The sequence below is a fragment of the Mustela putorius genome, unplaced genomic scaffold, assembly GCF_011764305.1.
Source record: "Mustela putorius furo isolate JIRA1106 unplaced genomic scaffold, ASM1176430v1.1 tig00003834_pilon_pilon_pilon, whole genome shotgun sequence".
Taxonomy (NCBI): domain Eukaryota; kingdom Metazoa; phylum Chordata; class Mammalia; order Carnivora; family Mustelidae; genus Mustela; species Mustela putorius.
In genome coordinates, this window is record NW_025421987.1 from 97,487,301 (window position 1) to 97,509,547 (window position 22,247).

General features: G+C 50.4%; 1 protein-coding gene across 2 annotated transcripts in view; it reads left to right on the top strand.

Annotated features, from left to right (window-relative positions):
- Positions 1–22,247, top strand: part of SLC12A8 (solute carrier family 12 member 8) — a 137,282-nt gene that overhangs the window by 15,172 nt on the left and 99,863 nt on the right. For both annotated transcript variants that reach the window (XM_004745406.3, XM_004745404.3), the window contains exons 3-5: positions 9,369–9,515; positions 13,842–14,033; positions 19,038–19,269. In XM_004745406.3, coding sequence (XP_004745463.1) covers positions 9,369–9,515; positions 13,842–14,033; positions 19,038–19,269 — 571 coding nt within the window. The remainder of the gene's footprint in view (positions 1–9,368; positions 9,516–13,841; positions 14,034–19,037; positions 19,270–22,247) is intronic.

Sequence of the window (22,247 nt, forward strand, 5' to 3'; positions counted from 1 at the left end):
TCACGGAAAGTAGATTTAGAGCTGGTAATTCCTACCCTTGTAAAACAAACTCCCCCACCCCCAACGAAACCCCAAAACCTTTCTATCTAGAATTGAATAGTTGTAGTTCATTTTTCTTTCATCCTTGTTGATTTGATTTGATTCTTGAGTATGCCAAACATTAATGTAATTCCAGAAGTCAGAACTACTCGGCCTGTAACAGTTCTTAAACAGGTATAATATTGGCTGATGGACTGATGCACCCAGAAGAATAAGCCTTTTGCAGGTGATTTTTAGCTGGTTTGCCTGTTCCTGGGGGAGGGTGTTAGGGTCCATGTTGCTCCTTGTGACATTAAAGCCAACTGGACTTTCCAGGGTCAGCCTGAGTCCTGCCGGGAAGGCTCTGCCCATTTGCCAAGGAGGCTGGGGAGGGCAGGGAATGCTCTTGTTTAGGCGGTTGTGGCGTTGCTGCGATGGGCTCCCGCCATCTGTAGGACGGTAGCAGGTGTTTAGACCACTGTGTCTCCGGGCTCTGAGTCCCACAGGTGGAAGTGGCTGTACTGGGGAAGGATCTGCTGTGGGGTCCTAGAAGCCAGAACCACAGGCAGTCAGTGTTTGCATGGTGTCTGAGAGGCTCACCACTGCCGGGGCTCTGCGAGGGGGCTGACCTGGTTGTGCCTTGGGCAAAGATTAGGGTGCACAGGCAGAGCAAGCATGCAGAAACTACCATATGGAGACTGTGGCTTTTGAACTATGTGGTAGAGGAGACCCACATTGCCACGAAGGTCTCACATTTCTAGTGACACTTAATCAATATTGACTGAAGGCACTGCCCAGATTCAAATCCGGGGAAGTCAGACTTTGACCACTCCACCAGGGACCTTCCCTCCTCCGCGGCGGGGCCATTTCCATTCCTCTCGTGGGTCTGGGTGACAGACCCCTCACCGGCTGTCGGCTGTCGGTACTTCCCCAGTACAGCCACTTCCACCTCTTGTAGCACTGGCCCAGGCCAGGTCTTGGGAAGGTGGCCTTCAGGGCTGAGCCACAGAGGAAGGATTTCCCTGAAACTTGATGACGAGTTAGGTGGTAAAGAGAGGAAGTGCACTGTCCAGAAGCCCTCCTTTCTTACTCTCCCCCCGCCCCCGACTTCCCTGCGGGGACCTTCACTCACATTTAAAATTGTCTGTTGTATTTCCTGCTTCCAAAAAGCTTTCATAGTTCTCATCTCATCTGAACTGTGCGGAAACTCACGCGGCAGGTATAGGGCTGTCAGCTCCTGACTGGCCGCAGGCGCGCTGGAGTCCCCCTGACCCCAGCTCCTGCCCTCACCCCCGCCCATCCAGAGCCAGAGGGGATGAAGGTGGCGCCCACCTGGCCTACCACATCACTGTTCTGCAACAGCTTGGCGTCCTCTCTGATGTGTAATTAATAAATAATCAACTTTCAGAAAGCAAACTGCTGGCTCGTGTGTGTGTGTGTGTGTGTGTGTGTGTGTGTGTGTGTGTGTGTGTATCCCAGGCAGAAACAGTCTGTGCGGATGTGCTTTGTCTGCAGGGAAGGGACAGGCCTTTTCTTGCTCTGCCCCTCTCCTGACCTGTGTGGGCAGAAGCAGTTTCTCACCTGGTTTCTTTTCCTCCCGCTGCCAGAAGAGAGAAAAGGCATCATCTCATGTGTCACATGTATTCCTGAAGGCCTGGCGGGTGGCCTGCTGGAGGCAGTTGCAGAAGGCTTCTGGGCAGGGACTTGGCTCCCTGCCTAGGGCAGACCTTTTCCTCTCCCCCTGCTCCCCTGCTCCCCCGCTCCCCCGCTCCGTGCCCTGGGTACAGGAAGCTGAGTGTTTCCTCCTCTGGGCACATCTCAGGGACAGTTTCCCTACCTCTCTAGATGCCTGCTCAAGTGTGGAGATTCTCTGGTCAGAGGAGAAAGATGTTTCTCTCTGCACTGTGGCAGCCCGCAGGCAGCCGTGGTGTGGCCCATGTGGGGTGCGGGCCCCCGGGCTCGGAGCGCAAGACTTGGCTTCTTCCCAGTCCTGGGAGCCGTGGAAGGGAGAACTGTTGCCGTGAGCGGCACGAAGGTGGGTGTGCCCCGGGACCCTGCCAGGCTGGGGGGCCTTGGGAGAGCTAGGCACTGATCCCCACTCTGAGGGGTTCTGTTTCTTACTCTTCTTTGTCTTCTTAGTCTCCACCTCTGCTTCCTAGTCGACTCCACGTCAGGCCTGGCCCCTTCTCTTCCATCAGCCTCTTACATCCATGTCAGAGAATGTTGTTATCCTGGCATTGATGTCTAGGGCCCAGATCTGAGGACGGGGAGATTCTAAGTAAGTTTTCAGTTACTGGGGCCAGACCTCTCCCCTGGGGCTTAACTGGAGAGCCCAGAATGAGAGCGGCTCGCCAGTGGGCCAGGCAGCCCTGGCCAGCACGACACACGTTGGCCCAACCCAGCCAGAGCAGCTTGCTATCTCAGGTGGTGGGGAGGAACTAGGCTGTCACCTGAGTCACTTACCAAGGAAGAGAGAAGGAAGATAGCTGTTTGGCTGCCTAGAGCTATGAAGACTGAGTGGAATTCCCAGATGTTCTTTTCCTCTATTTCCAAGGAGACATGGGCAGCGTGGAGGAAGAACACTTCTCTATCGCTCTGAGCCAGGCCAGGAGCCCCCAGGGATCGAGCCCCTTGAGACAGAGTGAAGATGTGATTCTGAGAAATGATAGTGACACGCCTCCAAATCAGTGGCAGTTTCTCTTCTCTGGGGACAAAGCCGCCAACAGAGCATCTTTTACCTAGAGTACCACCCCCTGCAGCTTGGACGGGCCTGATCCTGTGGCTACGGATCAGTACCCAGTGTCCCAGGCTGGGAGCCCCTCCAGCCTGTCTGGTGAGCCGTGGGATTGCCCCTCCCTAGCCGGATCCAGCTTCCCAGAGCCTGGCCACGCTCACACCTGCTCCACAAGGCGTGTGGTCCCAGACTCATGGGAAAGACAAGCCCTTCCCAAGTCTCCTCCAGGAGGACAGATTACCTGGCTCACCCTCAGGAATCTGGAGTGTGGGAGGGACTGCAGCTCTGCCCAGATCTCTTGAAGCACGTGGTTCATCTTCAATCTGCCTCCCAGCTCCGCCCGCCTTAAGGAAATTGTCTCCCCCAGACTGTGGGCCAGCTAGTGCCCGTCTCGCAAGTGAAAAAAGCCAGTCCCCACAGAGAATAAATCTGTGCTTTTATGGAACTTCAGTTTCAAGAAGAGAATTTCTTTTTTTCTAAACCTGCTCCTGGTTTATTTTTTTCTTTTTCTTTTTCTTTTTTTTTTAAGATTTTATTTATTTATTTGACAGACAGAGATCACAAGCAGGCAAAGAGGCAGGCAGAGAGAGGGGAAGCAGACTCCTCACTGAGCAGAGAGTCTGACTCTTGGAGCTTGATCCCAGGACCCTGGGATGATGACCTGAGCCGAAGGCAAAGGCCTTAACCCCCTGAGCCAGCCAGGTGCCCCATAAACCTGCTCCTGGCTTTCTACTGTGAATCAAGACGGTCTAGAGGTGGCACTGCTCTTTTCGCTTTTTGCCATCAAAGAGGACCATGTCAGGAACAAAGTCTCTTCTCCTGAAAATTGTGCATTTCCCTTCTGTGGCCCCTGTGGCCCATGTCACAATCTCTCAAGCTAAGTGAATCCCCAGCATTTGAAATGGTTAAAACTGCAATTCAGGGGCGCCTGGGTGGCTCAGTGGGTTAGGCCGCTGCCTTCGGCTCAGGTTGTGGTCTCAGGGTCCTGGGATCGAGTCCCGCATTGGGCTCTCTGCTCAGCAGGGGGTCTGCTTTCTCCTCTCTCTCTCTCTGCCTGCCTCTCTGCCTACTTGTGATCTCTCTCTGTCAAATAAATAAATAAATAAAATCTTTAAAAAAAACAAAACAAAACTGCAATTCAGGGCTGGGGACCACAGAGGCCCACGTGCTTGTTCATTTTACCCTGCCGGTACCTACTGTCCTCCCACTTAGGAATCACAGTCCTCTTATCCTCTACCCGCAGAGTCTTTTAAACCAAGACTAACCACATGGTATCCTAGGGGTTGTCTCACTTTGCCAACTTGGGTGGAGACACCAGGAAGAGCCCAAAGCTTCCCAGCCTTACCCAGATGGCGGTCAACTTCATATCTGCCTCTACCAAGAGCAAAATGAAAGTGTGGTGGGCAAGACCCATTGAGAAAGGGTTGAGGCTGGGCATTCCTCGCATCTTTGAAGTCTGGAAGGAAGCTGAAAGTCTCAGAAGTTTCTCACAAATGAAACACTGTCACTTGGAAAAGAAAAAAAAAATATTTTTAAAGATTTTATTCATTCATTTGTGGGAGAGAGAGAGAGCACGAGCAGGCAGAGCGGTAGAGGGAGATGCAGACTCCCTGCTGAGCCAGGAGCCAGAGATCATGACCTGAGCCGAAGGCAGACGCTTAACCATCTGAGCCACGCAGGTGCCCCCCGTCACTTGGAAATTTTGATGCCTCGGTTCTAAAAAATAAGTGATTCCAGATGCAATTGCTGAGAAATCTATGAACTAACTTAGTGGAAACTGCCCCATCCTAAGCTGGGCCTCGAGTAAGCTCTGTGTCGAGAGCATTTCTGAGCTGCACAAGTTTCTGTCTGCCTCACTCTGAGGATTTGAACTCTGGCATCTGACACTCCACAGATGTTCATCTGGACTTTGGCAACACCTTACAGACTTCCACAGGGGCCCAGCTGGCTTCTACAAACAATGTAACCTTTCCTGTAGCCATCTGAATCTGACCTGACATCTGGGAACTCTGTGCTTTTTATTTTTTCTGGCCCGGAGCTGTTGGGGCCACCCTTGTGGGTCCCCATAGCATCTCAGGCAAATTGGAGATGAAAGACAAGACTTGGTCCCTGACATAGAGGAGAACCTTCCTGCAAATGGTTCAGGGAAAATGATAAATTTCTCCAAATCATCCATTTCTCTAGTCTGGGAGATAGCCTCATGTCCAGCCTGAGCTTGGCACTTAAAGGTGGGGTAACCTCAGAGGCTCTCACTGTCTGTGTTGCCCGTCACAGCACCCCGTTTGCACCTGTGTAATAGAGGCTGAATAATGAGACTATTTTGGGGGGTTAAAAAAGAAAAAGAGGGTTGCTGGGAGGAGAGGGAGTATGGAGAGGGTGGTTGGGTTATGGACATTGGGGAGGGCATGTGTTATGGTGAGTGCTGTGAAATGCGTAAGCCTGATGATTCACAGACCTGTACCCCTGGGGAAAACAATACATTCTATGTTAATAAAAATAATTAATAAACAATAAATTTTTTAAAAAGTACCTAGAGAAAAGGGAAAAAAAAAAGATAGCTCAGAGCTGGTCCAGTTGTCACCTGCCATAAGCCCGGCTGTTCTACTCCCTCCTTCCCTCGGGGCTAGAAAGGACTGGGTAGAGGGGCAGAGGGAGAGTCTGTGAGTCCTGGCCTTTGTGGTAGGACCTGTCTGAGACGGGAGGGGATTCTTTACCCTCCCACAAAGGAGGGAGTTGAGTGTGAGGTTCCGGAGTGTGGGGGAGAAGCTGATATTCTGTGTTCCTGGGAGATGTCTGCTCGGGCGGCAGACCCATGGCTCTGCCCTCAGCCTGTCTGAGCAGGAGCACAGGGGGATTGGGAAACACTGGCAGGGAAGACAGAGAGCAGGGCTGTGGAGTAGCCAGTTGTGATATTGTGATTTATAGGAAGAAATATGTATTTGACTTTAATACCCATTCCTGGCATAAAGCTCCCCAAACCGCTGGAATTTCCTAAGAGATAAGAGTGATAAGGGTATCTGGTCATTCATAACCATCTCCTCTCACCGACAGCTGGGTTCATGTCAATAAGGTGGCTTTTGGAAAGTATGTAAGGGAAGGGTCTTGGTTCCCTTGCCAAGGAACCAACCGTGATTAGAGGGCTGGAACTTTCAGGGGAGACGTGGGGACTAGAGATGGAGTCAGTTGCCAATGGCTAATGATTTCATCAATCATGCCAACGTAATAAAGCCTCCATAAAACCCCAAAAGAACCAGGTTTGAAGAGCTTCCAGGCTGGTGGACACATGAAGATTTGGAGAGGGTGGTGGGCCTGGAGAGAGCATGGAAGCGAAAAGCTTTCCGCCTTTGGGCATCTCTTCCCCTGGCTGTTCCCAGGTTATACCCTTTTGAAACACAGCGTAATCTAGGAAATCAAGTGTTTCTTTGAATTCTGAGAGACGTTCTACCAATTAATGGAAGCCAGGGAGGGTGTCACGGGAACCTCCGATCTATAGCCAATTGCTCAGAAGCACAGCTGAACAGCCTGGCCTGGTGACTGGCATCTGAACTGGGGGGGGGGGGGGGGGGGGGGGTGGGGGTGGGGGGGGGGGGGGGGGGGGGGGGGGGGGGGGGGGGGGGGGGGGGGGGGGGCTGAGCAGCATTGGGGAATCTGACAGTTTCCAGACAGATCATATCCAGACTGAGTCAGACTAGAGGACACCAGCCACTGCTGGAGAAGGGCTGGGTGTGGGGAGATAGCCTCCCATTAGAACTGGTTTCAGGATTGTACCAGCCGTAGGCCAAGCAGTCATTCTGCAAGGTGGCTGGTTTGAGTTGTCTGGACAGTAGTCTCCGCCATGGGGCTAGAGCCCAGGCTGGGGGCAGGGGTGGGGACACACTTCAGTGGAGCCATGGCAGGATGTGGGGAAAGGAGAGGCATGAAGGGTGGGCACTCAAGCTGTGGTCATGTTGATGTCCGGGGTACAGCGCACCAGTGTGGGGAGCCTGTGAAAGATCCCCGTGGTGTCTCTGTGTTACCTACTTCACAGTTTCTTCTAGGGTCCCTGTCTCATCTGCTTTCCTTTTCTCTGTGCTTTTCTTTCTTCCCTCTTCTCTCTCTCTCAACCTGGGCTTTTGCTGGTCTCTCTTGAAGAACATCAGGGTTGCAACATTGGGGTCAAACGCTGGCTCTTCCAACTGGTCTCTGATGAGCACATGGGCTCTGGGGAAGACTGAGTTACATTCTCTTGTCACTTGGTTAAAAAAAAAAGAAAGAAAAAAAGAAAGGAGGAACATTCTCCTAAGCCTCCTGAGATAAGATATCATGGCCTGGCCACCAAACTCATTTTAGACCACTAACACTTTCATTCTCAGGGTGCCGAGCCTCCTAAAGTTTCTGCCTCCTTTGAGAACCCCCTTTAAGGCTGAGGCGTTAGTCCAGTGGGATCCTGGAAGTGAAAGCTTCTCGTATGCAGTTGGGTAAGCAGACACGGACACGAAGCAGTCTTCAAGGGGGACAGGAGAAGCTGGGATGGAAGAGGAATGCGGTTTCTAACCACATGGTGGGAGACCTCTGGGGAGGGCTGACACCTGCATCGTGAAACAAAGTTCAGGGCTTTAGAAATGGGAACCTAAAGAATTGACTTATAGGAAAGCCAAGGGCAAATCACCGGAGGTCAGGGCCAAGCTCAGATTTTCTAGTCAGGCGTGGGGGATTCAAACCCAGCGGTGGACTCCTGGCAGTCCTGCCCCTCCTCCCGGCCTCCCTCCTCCGCGCCGCACAGGGCCCTCTCCCTGCCTGCCTCCCAGGGGTGTTGGGAGGACCAAAGGAAAAGATGGCTGTGGAAGGTGAAAGCGTTCGCTAAATTATTACTCCTTGTTGTCAAGAGCTGCCGTTGTCACTGCTGTTTCTAATAAAGAAAGCCGTGGTGGGAAACAACGCAAGGAGAGACCAAGAGAGACCAGCAAAGACGGGAAGCTGGGCCATGTCCCGAGTCTGGACGTTAGGATTCACCAAACAGGTCTCGGGGTACCATTTGTTCAAGGACAAGCATAGGTCGGCACGGTCTTGCTGTGAGCCCCAGTCACCGTTCTCACATTTACTGATCGTCAGGGGATCCCGTATTTGTGGCTTGTGAAACACAGAGGGACGGGAACACACACGGATGAAAGGCGCTCCGGCTGGCGTCGGGGACTGGCAGGAGATGCCAAGGGCTCTGAAGTCTTCACTGATGGTCCTAATGATTTTTTGATTTAAGATCTTGATCTGTGAGTGCATAATACAAAGAGAGAGGAGGGGATGGGCTTCTCTCCTTTTGTTCGGACCTTGGTCAGTGGGCCTCAGGCTTTGGTGCTAGGTCCTGGACATGTCCATTGCTCTCCGCCATTCGGGAGTCAGGATCCTGTGACTCTGAGTAGATGTTCTTTCCCATCCTCTTGATCTCTTTGCCTTCTCAGTGTGTCTGTAGATCACACACAGGCTCGGTTAGACTCCCTGTGCATACTGCTTCCTAGCTGCCGCCTCCCCCCACCCCTGCTAGGTGGGTCCTCCGTCGCTGCTGTGGCCTGAGGTGCTGGAGGGTGACCGATGTGTGCACGTACACTACCAGGCCTACGCAAGAGGGTTTACAACACCGGCTGCTACTGGTGGTCCTTAAGCCACTTGAGTTTCTCTGCAAGTTTTAGGTTCTTCAGCAAAGAGCTTCCATTTGAGCATTTGTTAAATCGCCTTTGTTATTTTTGAACTGGAAATGTTAGGAAGGCATGTGTTTAGCCACTTATAAACCTCTGATTCTAAACAACTGCCAAAGGACAGCTTAGGGTCCTGGTGGGTGGGACGGAGGGGCCATGGAGGTCGCTGGGACAGAATGGTCTGGTCAGGAAAGAAGCCACTGCTTCAGGTGTTTTAAACAGCAGGAACTCAATAGCAGAATTCATCACGGGGGTATTCGGGATGGAGGGGCAGAAAGTCAGTCTACCTGAAGGTTAGTGACTTCTGGAAGCTGCTCCCGCACTGGGACGGGAGGACTGACAGGGAACATGTTACACGCAACTAATGAATCATGGAATGTTATATATATGATGTACTCCATGTTGGCTAATTGAATTAAAAATGAAAGAAACAAAGAAACAAAGAGAAAGAGAAAAAAGAGAGGGAGAGAGAAAGAAAGAAAGAGGAAGAAAGAAAGGAAAGAAAGAGTGAAAAGGAAAGGAGGAAAGAGGCCTTACCCTGTGCTCACGACCACGGCCTGAGCTGGGGTCCAGGATCCCATGCTCACTAGAATTGCCCCCACCTACCTTCCAGAAGCCAGAACTCAGTCACCTGGCCATAGCCATCTGTAAAGAGGCTAGGAGGTGTGGTCTACTGATCAGCAGGAAGGAAAGGGAACCGACACGCTGACCAGCTTGCCTCTGCCCACGTGGATACAGGAGTCACTGTCAGGAGAGAACAGTGACCCTTTGGCAGAAACAGCCTCCAAGACCTCGTGTGTGCATGTACATGCCTGCCCTACACGGTCAGGTGGGCGGACCAGCTCAGCAAGCTGAGCTCTGCTAGCCCCCCCCTTCCCACTCCCCTCCCTGTCCCTCCCTGGCCCTCTGCAGTGCTGCTAGCTGAGTTCTGTGTGCTCTGTTTCCAGGGGGAGCTGGCCCAGCGCCAGCCCTGGTGGAAGAGCCAGCTGTTCGTGTGGGAGCCAGTGCTGTTCGGGACCTGGGATGGTGTGTTCACGTCCTGCATGATCAACATATTTGGGGTCGTCCTCTTCCTGAGGACTGGCTGGCTGGTGGTGAGTGGACGAGCTGGTGACCCTGCAGTTTCTTGGGGGCCCATGACCCGGCAGGCTCTGTGCTCTCGGGCACTCCGCAGCTCAGGCAACAGACCCCGAAGCATGGGTGGCCCAGAGCTTGAGATAAGAAGCAGGCACACCACCTAGCTAGCACTGCTGTTTCAGCGAAAATCCTGAGAACCTAGGCCTCAGACGAAGGCTCCGAGGGAAGCCTCACCACGGATTTAAGTTATACGACCTCACAGATATGAGGAATAGGAGCGCGGAAGTCAGGGCACATCATGGGTGGGACTGTGGGTGGATCAGAGAAAGCAGACTGATGGCAACTTTGCCTCCAGCTGGTGACCCTCTCCAGCTTTCTTGGCACTCTCCCACTTCATGTGTACCCTCCTGGTGGCACCAGCTTCTTCACCCACATGGTCACCTCCCCTGGCGACCCGCTGACCTCGTGGGTAAGGCTGCACACGGCCGTGCTGGCTCAGAGGCACGTGAGATGGTGGAGGCAGTTTGCTTCTTCCCTACGGAGAACAAAGGGCCCTGCTTTGTACCTTCCGTGAACCCTCTTGGGACCTTCCAAGCAGATGCGTGTCCTGAGCGGGGGTCTGAGCCCCGCACACAGGGCCTTCTCCCTGGGACTTCCATAAACTAAACAGCCTGCTTGAAATAAAAGGGTAGACTGTCAGGAAGCGTGGATCGAACCCCTACTGTGTTCCAGGACCACTGTGTGCCAACGGGATTGCAGAATAGAAGGCCCCGTTCCTCCCCCAGGGTGAGCCAAGCAGCCCTCCCTGCTGGGTCTATTTCACATTGGGTACCCAAGTGAGGTCTCAAGGTAGTGTGAACTCCCTCAGGAGTGGAACAGGCCCCGAGTGTCTGGTTGCTATGGGATCCAGGAAAGTGGAGTCCTGGGGAAGGCATGGTTCTGCCAGGCTCCGAGGGGTGAGCGGGACTGCTGGGTTGAAAGACAGGGCAGGCCATTCAAGGTGTGGACTGTACCAGTCAGCATTCTTCAGAGAAACAGAGCCAATACTAACAGGAGATATCTATCTTTGAAACATCTAGGACATCCTGTATATATATGACTGTGGGGTCTGGCGAGTCTAAGTGAGACTCAGGTAAGCATTGAGGTTGCAGGCTTGAGGCTGAAGGCTGGGAACACAGAATTTCTATGTCACAGTCTGGCAACAGAATTCTTTCTTCTCTGGGAAACTTTGGTCTTTGCGGTTAAGACCTTCAACAGTCCGGAGGAGGCCTACCAGCAGTAGGGAGGGTCTCCTCTTTTGTCTAAAGCCTACTGACTGTAAATGTTAATCATAGCTTAAAACAAACACAGTAACATCTAGACTGCTATTTGACTAAACTAGTGGTCACCATAGCTAATCCAAGTTGACACAAAATTAATCATCACGTGGGCAAATTCTGGGGGAGTAAAGGTGCACTGTTGTGGGGTGTGAGGGGGCTCTTAGCCCCTCAGGAGGCCTGGCAAGGCCGGACCTTCCTGAGCTCTTGCTCCACTCCATACACAGGTCCTTAGCTCAGGGTTCAGCCTTAGTCATGGCCTCAAGGGGTCTGAATTTTTTGTTTTTTGTTTTTTTTTTTAATTAACACATGGAGAGCTTAGAGTAGGGTCAGCAGCCTCCCTAGCGTGGATGCTAAGAATTCATGCCTCTTACATTCCTCCCAAACTTAGAGAGACTCCTGCTTACAAAAACCCAATGCCTCCAGCTCGACTCCTTGTCCTGCCCCCGGATTTAGGTATCTGGAATCCACCTCTGTTTTTGCCCCGTCCTAAAGGCCACCTCAATGCCCAGCACCTCTCCATCCTGTGTCCGAGGGAGGCCCATCAGACTAACTGCTGCGGCAGAGGAAGGCCTGGCCAGTGACCGCTGGGCCCCCAGGCTTGGCTTCATACATTGGGTAGTTTCTCCTATAGAAGGAGAAAAAGGTAAGCTCTCTCTCTCTCTCTCTTTTTTTTCAAGTAGGCTCTGCACCCCACATGAAGCTCAAACTCATAGCCCCTAGATCAAGAGTTGCACGCTCTACCGACTGAGTCCGCCAGGCACCCCTAAGTGCTCTCTCTATTTTGACTCTTAAGTCTTTAAGGGTCTCTTCTTAACTCTCCCACTGGGCTCTTTTTTTTTGGAGAAATGGCTGGGCAGAAGTGTCTGTTCCATCCCCAAAGTGAAGGTGCAAGTCAAGTCGTGTTACATTTTCCATTGCAGCAGAACGCAGGACTCCAGTACCTAGCAGCCTAAGGCACAAACCTATATCATCTCAGAGTTGCTGGGGTCCAGGGAGCCAGCTGCAGTGTAGCCGGGTGCCTCTGACTCAGGATCTCTGCTGGGGATGCCCTCAGCCTGCCAGCCGGGGCCGCCATCCCACCCGAAGGCTCTACCAGCCGAAGATGACCGGTGTGGTGGCCGGCCAGCCTTGTCACAGGAGGCCTCTTCCTAGGGCTGCCTCTCCACGTGCCGCAGACTTCCCTAGGATGAGCGATCTCAGAGAGAGAGAGAGAGAGAGAGAGAGAAAGAGGGAGAGCAAGAGAAAGCGTGCGCACCCAAGATGAGAGCCACGGTCTTTTTATCTCCTCATCTCAGAAGTGATATCCCTTTACTTCTGCAGTGTTCCTTTCATTAAAAGTGAGTCACCAGGTTCAACCCCAGCTCGAGGGGAGGAGATGACACAGGGCACGTGCGCCGGGGGCTGGGGGTCCTGGGAGCTGCCTTGGAGGCTGCCTACTACACCAATACACCCTTTTGCTCTGACATGATGTGAGCTCTGAGATTCGTTTTACCTGAAAAGCCATATTTGATCATGGAAAAAAAAGGCAAACGTGAAATGGCAAAAATAAGATAGAACTACGAGGAGGTGGCGTAAAACTCAAGTCAGAAGTCATGCCAGATGATTTTCAAATAGACTATATGAACTCTAAAAATTAATTTGGCAGCACACTTACGACTTGGAAGATGTTAAAGTGGCAGTTTTGATATGAAAAGTCAAAGATCAGTGGATATCTTTTTTTTAAAATATTTTATTTATTTATTTGAGAGTGAGAGAGAGAACACAAGCTGAGGGGAGAGGCAAAGGGAGAGGGAGAAGAAGGCTCCCCACAGAGCAGGAAGCCTGATGTGATGCAGGGCTTGTTCCTAGGACCCTGAGATCATGACCTGAGCTGAAGACAGACGACTAACCCACTGAGCCACCCGAGCGCCCACGCGGGATATCTTTTTTTTTTTTTCTTAAGATTTTATTTATTGGACATACAGAGATCACAGGTAGCAGAGAGGCAGGCAGAGAGAGAGGAAGGGAAGCAGGCTTCCCTCTGAGCAGAGGGACCGATGCGGGGCTCCATTCTAGGACCCTGGGATCATGATCTGAGCCGAAGGCAGAGGCTTTAACCCACTGAGCCACTCAGGTGCCCCCGCCACCCAGGATATCTTATTATCACATGCAAACAGTTTGAAAGCATGAACAAAGGAAGAAAATAGTAGTTCTATAATTTCATTAAAATTATGAAATCAGGGCACCTGGGTGGCTCAGTTGGCTAGATGTCTGCGTTTGGCTCAGGTCTGGAAGCAGACCCATTTTTAAGTACTTTAAGTGCTATAAGACCCACAGATAAGTACTGTGGTACTTTTAAGTACCTGGGTACTTATAAGAGTACTGTAGGAGCTGGAGGAAGGTTCCAGGGACAGCGTCCCCCAGGAGGAAGCCCCTAGCCACTGAGTCTTAAGTGAAGCTTTCCAGAAGGTGGAGTGAGCAGGAAAGGCGTGCTGCACAGGGGGGTCGGGGGAAGAGCATGGGCCTTTCTTCTTCTTTTTTTTTTTTTAAAGATTTTATTTATTTATTTGACAGACAGACATCACAAGAAGGCAGAGAGCGAGAAAGGAGGAAGCAGGCTCCCTCCTGAGCAGAGAGCCCGATGTGGGGCTCAATCCCAGGACTCTGGGATCATGACCCGAGCCGAAGGCAGAGGCTTTAACCCACTGAGCCACCCAGGTGCCCAAGCATGGGCCTTTCTGCCAGGGCATGGGAATGAGGACTTGGGGGGTGGAGGGGGCGGATTAGGAGGGGCCACAGGAGCACCCTGCTGGTGGCGGCAAGTCCTTGAAGAGCTTGAAGCAAGGACCTTGCCCTTCATTTGGAATTCTTTCCAGGCCTTCCTCTTGTGCACTGCCTCTGTCCTTTTCCTGGTGCCTCACCTCTGCTCAGCTCTTCCTCCCCACCCCTGTGACAGCCTTAGGGGGCATGGGAGAAGGTGGTCAGTGCTCCTGGGAGGGCCCCCCGTCCTAACCCCTGCCCTTGCCCCTTGCTGTTGTGTTGCAGGGAAACACGGGAGTACTCATGGGCATGTTCCTGGTGTCCTTCGTCATTCTGGTGGCCCTTGTCACTGTGCTGTCCGGCATCGGTGTTGGGGAGCATTGTGGTGTCGGCAGCGGGGGTGTCTACTCCATGATCTCCTCGGTCCTCGGCGGGCAGACCGGAGGCACTATCGGGCTGCTCTATGTGTTCGGACAGGTGAGTCTGGGCAGCTGGGGGTGGGGAGCTGTGCCAGGAGGCCTTCGGTTGTCCCCATTTTATAGATGGGCAGCCGGGGGCTCTGAGAGGGACTTGGAGAGCCCAGCTCTCCATCCAGGGCCCTGACCCAGAGTCCAGTGCTCCTTCCTCTCCATCTCTCGTGCCTCCCGGCGTCCTGATTTGCCCTGGAAGCCAGGGCGTGGGCTGGGGCTATTCTTGCAGCCCGTTCTAGGGAGGGAATGCAGGACAGAGGCCAGAGCCTAGGTGGTGGCTGGGTGGCCCCATCTCTGGGGCACTTTGGTGCTGAAAGGGGGGCACACTTCACCTTCCTGGACTTTCTGGGGAAGCAGGCCCTTCTCCGATGAGCGGGAGCTCGCGGCTCATTGACCGCTTGCTGGCCTTGCGGGGGAGGCTGAGAGCCCCTGTCGCCCTGTCTGAGGAGGGGGTCCTCACAGGGAGGTGGCGTGGCGGGGACTCAGGCTCTCACAACACCAGTGGGCAGGGAGGTGTGCGGGGGCTTATGTCGCGGAGACACAGGGCTGGGGGCCTGACGCTGAGGACACACAGCTCCCGCGTTAAGAAGCGGCTCTTTATGAGCACTTCTTGGCTCAGAAAAGGCTTTTATGATCGTTCAAAGGGTGGTGGGTGGTTGAAAAAGCAGTTTGAAGGAAGGAATTTGTTTAAGAGTACAGGAGTCTCCTCAAAGAAGGCGCAGGTTTTCTTTCTTTTCTTTTTCAGCAACAGGAACAGGTATTTTAGCCTAAGTACATCTTCAACAGCATAAAGGCATGTGTGTGTGTGTGTGTGTGTGTGTGTGTGTGTGTGCATGCGCGCGCGCGTGTGTGACGTGCACGGAAGGGAGAGAGATTGTCACCACGCTCTTAAAAACCACTCGCCTTTAGCAGAGGAAGAGCTTTATGCATTTTAGTTTGGGAGGCGAGTGAGAAATGCTCCGTTTATTTTATTACCTTGGTTATTTGTCTGTAGGACTTTTATGTCTGTGCGGTCTCATAGGTGAGCAGGTAGCAGCCCCACTCTCTGGGGAGACCTGCTAGCTGGTAGCGCAGCTTCCCAGACCAGGGGCCAGCTGGAAGGGATGAGGGGAGGGGAGGACGCTGAGATGTTGGATCTCGGGTGTGTGTGCTGCTTAGAAGGAAGCAGAGAGTGTTTTCTGCGCACAGGTCAGAAACACTGGGCCCCTCTGCTCAGAGTCCCCAGCACGCCTCTCCTTTGCCTGTCTCTGACCGGGCTGGGCTCTCTGATCAGGGCACGGTGCCACGCGGAATCCTTTTTGTATACTATTGAATTCCGTTTGCTAGGCTTTTGTTGAGGAAGTTTCCACATGTATCAGTGAGAGATATTGGTCTACAGTTTCTTGTGATAGCTTTGCCTCGTTTTGCTCTCATGATAAAGCTGGCACAATAGAATGAGTTGCGAGGTGTTCCCTCCTCTTCTATTTTTTGGGAAGAGTTTCTAAAGGATTGGTGTTAATCCTTCTTTAAATGTTTGATAAAATTGAGTGGTGAAACCATCTGGTCCCAGGCTTTGCTTTGTAGAAAGCTTTTTTCCTTTTCCTTTTTTTAAGAAGAGTTATTTATTTATCGGAGAGAGAGTATTGCACGTGTGTGTGTGTGTGTGTGTGCTCGTGCCTAAGCGTAGGAGAGGGACTGAGCGAGAGGGGGAGAGAGACTCTCAAGCAGATGCCCCGCTGAGTGGACAGCCTGATGAAGCAGGGCTCGATCCCTTGATTCTGAGATCTAGACCTGAGCCGAAATAAAGAGTCAGCCCGCTTAACCGGCTGAGCCACCCAGGCGCCCAGTAGGAAGTTTTTGATAACTAAATCAATCTCTTCACTCACATAGGCATAATCTGATTTCTGTGTCTCCTTAAGTCAGTTTTGGAAGTTTGTGTCTTTCTGGGAATGTGTCCATTTCATCTCAGTTGTATAATTTATTGGCACATGATTGTTCATAGATTCCTTATAATCCTTTTACTTTCTATAAGATTGGTAGTGTGTCTTTCATTCCCGATTTTGGTCATCCGAGGCTTCGCTCCCTTGTTTAAGTCAGGCTTAATAGTTAAAAGCTTGACTGCAAAGAAGCAATTTTTGGTTTTGTTGATTTTCCTATTGTTTTTCTGGTCTCCAATTTATTTCTGCTCATGTCTTTTATTATTTCCTTCCTCCTGCTTCCTTTGGGTTTACTTTGCTTTTCTTTCTCCAGTTTCTGAAGGCAGAAGGTTAGGTCATTGATTCAAGACCCTTCTTCCGGGGTGTGGTTGGGGATTCTGTGAGGGTCCCTATTCGTGGTTCTTACTGACCTCTAACCTCGTCATTCCAGGGCATGAATGCATTCTTTTTATTATTGTTACATTCCTTTCTAGAACAGGAGTCAGCGAACTCCTACTATGAGGGGCCATATAGTGAACACGTTAGTTTTTAGGAGTCCTACAGCTCTGTCATGACTGTTCCGTTCTGCTATTGTGGTTGCAGCCTTAGACAGTATGAAAAACTGGGCACAGCTGTGTTCCAGTAATACTTTATTCCCAAAACAGGCAGTAAGAAGGATTTTTCCATCAGGTTCAAGTTTGCTAATAGCCCTTATTTCAGGCATAACAAGTTAGAATATATAGGGCCACCTGGCTAGCTCAGTCAGTAGAGCACATGGCTCTTGATCTCAGGGTTGTGGGTTAGAGCCCCATGTATGGTGTGGAGATTACTTAAAAATAAAAACTTTTGGGGTGCCTGGGTGGCTCAGTGGGTTAAGCCTCTGCCTTCGGCTCAGGTCATGATCTCAGGGTCCTGGGATTGAACCCCATGTCAGGCTCTCTGCTCAGGAGGGAGCCTGCTTTCCCCCCGCTGCCTGCCTCTCTGCCTGCTTGGGAACTCTCTCTGTCAAATAAATAAATAAAAATCTAAAAAATAAAAAATAAATAAAAACCTTTTCAAAACTTTAGAAGATACAAATCCTTAAAATCATTATTTTTAAAGCTTGCAGAATCATTTCATTGCCCCGTATTCTCCCAAATCTTCTCCCTCATCTCTCTGAGGTGTTGGTGGCTGGCCGGCCAGGTGTGAGGCCAGAGCTCTGCATGTTCGAGACGTCTGGGGAAGGAGATGATCATCACTGGACTATTATCATTTGGTTTTTCAACTCTGATACACCTGAGCACAAGGGTCCTGTTGACCTGACCACATACTCATGGCATAGCAGCATTGTTATCTCCAGCTCGCGCTTGGTATTTAGTCAAAGGCAAGTTTGAGTCATGAGGGGAAGGCAGGAAAACATCCATGTCTCTCTCTCATCTCCTTCTCAGAGATGACTGTCTTTCTCTGACATTTATTGGGCTTCCCCCCACACCCATATATAGATAGAAATGCCTCCTGTAAGCTGGGGGAACACAGATGATCACGTGTCTAGTGGCAAAACAAGCTGATTTCGTTGAAGAATGGGGCCTCTTTGTGAGCTTCTCTGCAGTATGGGAACTATATCGCCCTTCCAGTCTTTACCTAAAAGAGCTGGAAATTAATGGTGCCAGCTTTCCAGAATGCTTTTCATACAGTCAGCCCATCACAAAGTATTGAACACTTGTAGTAACATGGTTAGCAAATGCCGGGGCTTTGAAGAAGTGCAATCAGCATAGAAATTTTTGTTTTTTACAATTTTTGCATTCTTGGTGGCTTGGGATAGGGGACAGACTTCTATGCATGAAATAAGAATAGATTATGGAACCAGATAATTAATCCCATAGTACTGACAGTAAGCATAATATTTATTCAGAAAAGGGGGATGAGGAAAGGCTTCATGAAGAAGGAGGAACATGACAGAGGCCAGAGTGGACTTTGTTCCCTGAGAGAACAATGGGGACAGAGCACAGTGAAGATGGTGACCCGCTGGCCTGGGGGAATGCGGGAGGAGTGAACCTGATGGAGAGAAGGGGGCTGAGAATTATGTAAAATCATGGCTTTCAGGCAAATATAAAATATACATGGGCCAAAGAGTTTGTTTAACTCATTAATTGAGGAGCCAGTCAGATGTTAAAGAGCAGTTGAGAAGCTACGTATTGATTATCTAGTTCCTGGTTAAACAGTTTCATAAATAAGTTTCAGGATCGGATTGCCGAACAAAAGTGGTTAATGTCTTACTGGATAACAAAACTGAGTCTTCTGGGTTATCTGTTCCACAGGACAGAAGTTATTTGCATCTCTGCTGGAAAGAATCTGTAAACTGACAGTAACTTCACAAAGTCTGGGACATTTACCACATTTAATCGATAGTAAACAATGAGTAGAACTAAGCACATACACCTAGATAGTCCTTGGGTAGCCTTTGTTCCAGATGACATTGAAAAGATGTGCTGCCCACTTTTTTTTTCTTATTTTAAGATTTAGGTAATTTTTAAAAAAATAATAATGACCTATAAAAAAATGGAGAAAAAAACTGGGGTTTGCTTCAGTGCCTTTCTAAGACCCTGAGATGGGACCCCCTGTGAGCTTCTGTTCTCTCTCTTTTTTTTTTAAGATTTTATTTATTCGTTTGAGAGAGAAAGTGCATGACAGGGGAAGGGACAGAGGGATAAGCGACTCCCCACTGAGCAGGGAGCCTGGGGCTCTATCCCTCTATCCTGGGACCCCAGGATCACAACCTGAGCTGAAGGCAGACACTTAATGACTGAGCCACCCAGGCTTCCCTCTGTTTAGCTCTTGAATAACTCAGAGAAGTTCCAAGTGTTCTTTGGCCCAGGGTCCCATCTCCTTCCTCCTGTGATCTTCTCACCATAGTCACCACTGACTGGCATTCACACTCTCCTCGGGGGGATGGTGGAGACTAGATGAGAAGAAATGGGGCCTAAGGCCGGAGTCACAGGCGGGAAGGGCTCACTGAGCTCCCGTGGTGGTTCCCAGGTGCTGAGCCCTGACAGCGTGGGCGGGGCTTCCCAGCCTGGCGGCTCTGGCCTGTGGCTTCCAGGTGTTCTGTTCTCCTGCCCACTCGGCTGCCCTGTCAGTGTGTTGCAGGTGCCATGTACATCACCGGCTTTGCTGAGTCCATCTCCGATTTGCTGAGCATCAGGAGGATCTGGGCGGTGCGAGGAATTTCGGTCGCGGTGCTTCTGGCCTTGCTGGGCATTAACCTAGCGGGTGTCAAGTGGATAATCCGGCTGCAGCTGCTGCTGCTGCTCCTGCTGGCCGTGTCCACGCTGGACTTCGTGGTGGGCTCCTTCACGCATCTGGACCCAGGTGAGCCTTCTGGAGTCTGTCAGACGGCCTTCTGAGCTCTGCAGGGCTTTCCGGAGGTTAACGGGTGTGAGTTTGCAAGGCTCCGTGCTCGGAAGCATTACCTATGGCGAGGGCGTTATCCATAGAGCAGGTGAGTGGGCGGCTTCTGGCTGCAAAGGCCTCCCTCCTCACACAGGCGTTTTCACGTAACACGTTGTCCAACTTCCTTTTTATTTTCTTTCTGTTTAAAAACAAAAACAAACCAGGACCAAATATTTAGCTCAAACAAAGAATAAAGTAGAACTGGACTAGATAAAGATGAAATTCCCAACAGTGGGAGTGTGGTAGGAAATAGATCTGGAAGTAGAGAAGAAAACAGATTTTAATTTTGTGCATCAATATTTTGTTTCTTTTTTTTTAAAGGATGCAGGTATAACAAATGTTAATAATTGTCATTTGTGGGAGATGGGGACAGATACAGGTTGATTACCTATAGTATTTTAGAGCAAATTTTTTTTTTCAAAATAAAATAAGAACAAGAAAAGAATTAAATTAAATTTAAACTTAAATTAAAAAGAAAAAAATAAAAATGTTTTTCAAAATAAAAATAAGAATCCATTAACTGAGCTGAGGCAGGAAGAATGATAGGTGCACTCTGCACCATTTGGAAACGGAGTTTTATGTTGGTAACAAATGGACCCCTGTTTAACCCTGAGTTTTCCTGGGCTTGGACGGTGGTGGTGCTCGCCAAGTCTAAGCCTAAATCCTTGCCCTTTGAGTGGGATGCTGTTATCCAGAGCGTCTGTAACTTTGTAGCCTTGTGATCTGGGTTGGTTTGGCGTCTGAAGTCTTTGTTCTCTCCAGAGTACAGGGCTGTTCGTAGGTGGCAGGAGAAAAAAGGGAGCTGCATGATCCTTCCCTCGTTGGGGGCTCTGGCTTTTTATGGCATCTACACTGGAATCTGGACAGGGAAAGAAAAATGGGGCCATCCTCTGTGTTAGAAAAGGAAAGAAGACCCGCAGCACACGCATCCGTAATGGTGCGAGTGCTGGCTTTGCGCCATGCCTTGTGCTGAGCCCTGCACGTGGCTTATCTCATGTCATCCATGAGAGAAGAACAGAGGTTCCCATTTTGCAGGTGAGGAAACTGGGGCTTATGCCGTTTGTGGTGATGAAGGGCAGAGCTGAGAATGAAACAGGATCTATTCGACTCTACAGCTGTGCTGTTTCCGAGGTGGGAAGCTGTGCCTGTCTTCATTGAACTCCCAACTGTCTTTTTGGGACCTAGCTCTGCTTTCCCCCAGGAAGGCTGTCCCTGACATGTGTTCTAAACGCCCTCGTCTTTCATGAAAAACATTGGTTGGGGGCACCTGGGTGGCTCAGTGGGTTAAGCCTCTGCCTTTGGCTCAGATCATGACCTCAGGGTCCTGGGATTGAGCCCCGCATCCGGATCTCTGCTCAGTGGGGAGACTGCTCCTCTCTCCCCTTCTGCCTGCTTCTCTGTCTACTTGTGACCTCTCTCTTTTGTCAAATAAATAAATAAAATCTTAAAAACAAACAAACAAACAATGGTTGCTGGACATTCAGGGATCAGTTGGTACACGCTACTCTGGCCTTACTAGTTTTTTGTAGGTTAAAATTCTTCTGTTGGACACCCGTCACTCCCCTGAGCTCCCTGGGTGCCCCTGACACTCTGGCATCCTGAGCCCTCTCCTAGAACCTCCCGAATGCCCAGGTTGTAGGGTCTTCAGGGTTAAGCTCTGTGCAGGAGGGATGCCCCCAGGATCCACTCCCATGTTAAGGGCCAGTCAGTGCAGTGTCCAGACCATCCTTTGGTGCCTTGGCCTCGAAGCTAACCATTTGGAGCATCTCCATTGGAGGAGAGGAGTGATTTGTTTCCTGGCCTTGCACCAACCGTAGAGACAAGCCCGCATCCGGAGGGAGACCTGCTGGCTGCTTGGCTGTCTAACTAGCTGTCAGTGGAGACAAGGGAGTCTACCCAGGTCTCCCGTTCCCAAGTGCTTTCTCCCTCCATCCGCGTGGTTGCTGAAAGAGCGTAACTCATTAAATTGCAGAGTGTACTCCTGGACTCTTTGAGACCTTGCTAGGCTGATGTGTTTTCCTTCTTCTCAAACAGAAGCTGTCTTGGCTGCTCTCTTGTTACTCCAAGTAGTTCTCCTTCTTTCTGGTCAGTACATTAGCAGGGTGTAGTGTGAAGTGAAATTTATTTTCAATCATTTCCATGGCAACTGGCCCCTCTTGGATCTGTTTTTGGTATCACTGATGTTTTCTATGTGCTACTTTCTTTGCAGTTAGAAATCCAAACTAAAACTAGACCATAAACCTTCCGAATGGATTTAGCAGCCTGATTGCAGCTCTTTGGGAAAATGGCAGGCACACAGACATTTGAAAAAAGACTGGAAAAAGGACTGGAAGGAACTCTGCCTAAGCGTCAGCAGTGACTGACTGTCTGCTGAGATTATGGGTGCCCGTATTATTTTATTTCTACTCTTCTGTCAGTTGATTCATGCTGCGTAAAAAATGAATAGACTGTATTTTGCAGAGCAGTCTTAGATTTATAGAAAATTGAGCAGATGGTCCAGAGGTTCCTGTCTTTCCCTGCTCCTATTAATGTCTCGGTCCTGTGGCATGTTTGTTACAAGTAGGGAATATGCTGATAGCATATTGCCCGAAGCCCATGGTTTAGGTTAGGATTTACCATTCCTGTTGTGCAGTTCTGTGAGCTCTTGCAAATCATAAAGATGTATATCCACCATCACAGTATCATACAGAATAGTTTAATGCGCCAGAAATTCCTGTGCCTCAGTTATTCACACCTCCCCCCCTGCCTACCCCTCCCCTGAACTCTTGACAACCACTGATCTTCTTGCTCTCTCTCTCTTGTTTTGCCTTTTCTAGAACATCGTCTTTGGAATCACACAGTATATAGCCTATTTAGACTCACCTCTTTCACTAAGCAATATGCATTCAAGGTTTCTC